We start from the raw sequence: 2,500 nt of genomic DNA, 5'->3' as shown, positions 1-2,500 counted from the left end.
TTAGTAATTGGTGGTTGATATGCTGCAATGAATAGTTTCTTCGATAGTCCACTAAAAACAAACAAACAAACGAATAATCTATACAATAGCGGCACTGGCTGTCATTGCACCGCCCTGTCATGTGCTACTGCTGAAACGTCACTGACGCATAATGCCACTCAGCGAGTGGACCAACTTCAAGCATGTTAATAGCAAATCCAAAGAGGTACACATATAAGAGGAAGAGTATCATGTATGTGAAATTTCTGTGTCCATTTGAACAGTCACCTTTCACCACTTTAGGTTGTGAACTTTGCATTGCTCTTCCTCCAGGATCGTCTCCGTGGAATTGCCCCCCGGTGCTCGTAAGTTCGGGGTGCAGTTCCGCTGGTGGCAGCCATACCACTCTGGGCGCGGGCTGGACGTGTGGGCGCTGGACGAGATCACCATGACGTCGGTGCTCTTCAACACCATCAGCCTGGACTTCAGCAACGTCCTGGACGTCACCCAGAGCCTGGGCTTCTACCTGGGACACGTGCAGCCCTACTGCGAGCACGACTGGACTCTCAGGTACAGTGAAGTGACAGCCCGATTGGGAAACTCCAACTCTCATTGTCATTGTGACACAGCACTACACAGCACACAAGTGTTAATTGCGCACTGCACACAACCAAACTGCATTTATGCCTCACCCGTGCAAGGGGGCAGCCCCCCTTGACTGAAGACCACTGTTTGATACATCTTTTTATTGGATAGTTTCAGCAGAAACTCAAAATTTCAAAGTCATAGTTATTTGGGTTGGAATGTTTCCCCTTACGCCACCCCCCACTTTTTGACTCTACCTCGGCCAGTGGTTCCCAAACTGAGAGTCGCAGAGCCAATGCAGGGTGGTCGTGGACAGAAGGGACTTTGAGTAAAAGCAGGAAATCCAAAGTTAACAGCTGACATAATTCCATATATTGGATAGTAACAGTATTCATTTGTACGTTTGTAGTTAACAGACGTAGTATTTGCTTTCCTGTGAATTTATAGCAATGTAAAATCTAACAATGTTAATGGACAAAAAAATTGTGAAGAATGTGTGTGTGTGTGTGTGTGTGGGGGGGGGGGGGTCACAAAAAATATGAATGTACATAAAACGCACCCTACAGGTAAGTGCTCTCATAATATGGTCAGTATGTTCTGAAAGGTAATTTACAGCATACACACTTGAGCACTTGCCACACCACAGAGCAACCTGGCCATTTTTTAAATCAACTTGATTCCTTTCACACAATCACACAATTTAATCAAGGGAAGTATAAACAGAGGCAGCAATGATTACGGTTATTCCAGGCATAATCATCTATTCGTACAGTCTGCCATGGTGTGATGGTGGGACGGAAATCAGAGTTAATCAGAGACTGCTGCTGGTCCTGTGTTTCTGTTGTTTCTCTGGAGAGCCCAGACTTGCCTCAAACATCCACAACATACCTCAGTATTTATATCTGTCAGTATACATTTCTAATCTTGCTCCAGCCAATGTGTGGTTATACCCTTCTACACACATACAACTGGTAGAGGACTATATGGACTATCAGAAGGCACTGCTTGCCCTTGCCAAACCCAGTTGAGAGACAAGTGATAACATCCTTGCCACCAATACATTTCTTCAAAACCATTCACTGACGGTGAACGTGGCATAACATAATCCACAGAATTTACCCATAGCGACTTATGGTAAATGCTGATTCATTGTGACTCTCTCTGTTCTGTTCTGTACTCCACATGTAGTGCAATGCAAACGTGTATCATGTCATGTCATGTCATGTGTGTCCTCTGTGTTTGTGTAGTTTCTCTGGAGAGCCCAGTCCCGGCTCCAGTATCCGCTACGTGGAGACCCAGTCCATGCAGATCGGGGCGTCCTACACGCTGCAATTCTCCCTCGTGATGGGCTGCGGACGAGACCCCTCCCCCCACATCGACACCCAGGTGCGGCTGGAGTTCTCCACCAACCACGGCCTCACCTGGCACCTGGTCAAAGAGGTAAGATTGGGTGCCATTACCCCTTAACAGACACCATCTCACCACAGGGATGTTGTAATAGTCACTGAAAAAACATAACTACCATAGTACTACACCACTATGAAAGTGCACAGGGCCTTCAGTAATACATTACATTTTGGTCAGTGTCGTTCTGGTAACAACTAATTTACAACGGCGGCCAAGTCTTACTGGGTTAAAGGCACTTGCATTTACACATAGTCATGTAGTTGTATCTTTATAGGTTTTGTATCACTTGTAATTCAGGGCTTGAAATTATTCATCACCATTCAAAATGGCTGGTAGATGTTAATCATACAATCCAAACACACAATCTCTAATGGATCAAGCTGGCTGGTCTTAGTAGTAGGTTGGTCTTTTCTTCCAGCCAAACTGAAATTTCACCAGCTTGTTGGTTGGTGCTAAATTAGATCCCTATTTGTATGTATCCAACTTATTACCTCCCCCACTAACTCTGCCCATTTAAAGTTTTTTTTGT

The 2,500-nt window shown here is 45.0% G+C and overlaps 1 protein-coding gene across 1 annotated transcript in view; it reads left to right on the top strand.

Annotated features, from left to right (window-relative positions):
- Positions 1-2,500, top strand: part of reln (reelin) — a 232,615-nt gene that overhangs the window by 162,432 nt on the left and 67,683 nt on the right. The window contains exons 20-21 of the mRNA XM_063196757.1: positions 313-549; positions 1,812-2,004. Of these exons, the coding sequence (XP_063052827.1) occupies positions 313-549; positions 1,812-2,004 (430 nt within the window). The remainder of the gene's footprint in view (positions 1-312; positions 550-1,811; positions 2,005-2,500) is intronic.

The sequence above is a fragment of the Engraulis encrasicolus genome, chromosome 4 (assembly GCF_034702125.1).
Source record: "Engraulis encrasicolus isolate BLACKSEA-1 chromosome 4, IST_EnEncr_1.0, whole genome shotgun sequence".
Taxonomy (NCBI): Eukaryota; Metazoa; Chordata; class Actinopteri; order Clupeiformes; family Engraulidae; genus Engraulis; species Engraulis encrasicolus.
The sequence above is the reverse complement of the archived record's forward strand: the minus strand, read 5'-3'. Positions and strand labels throughout refer to the sequence as shown.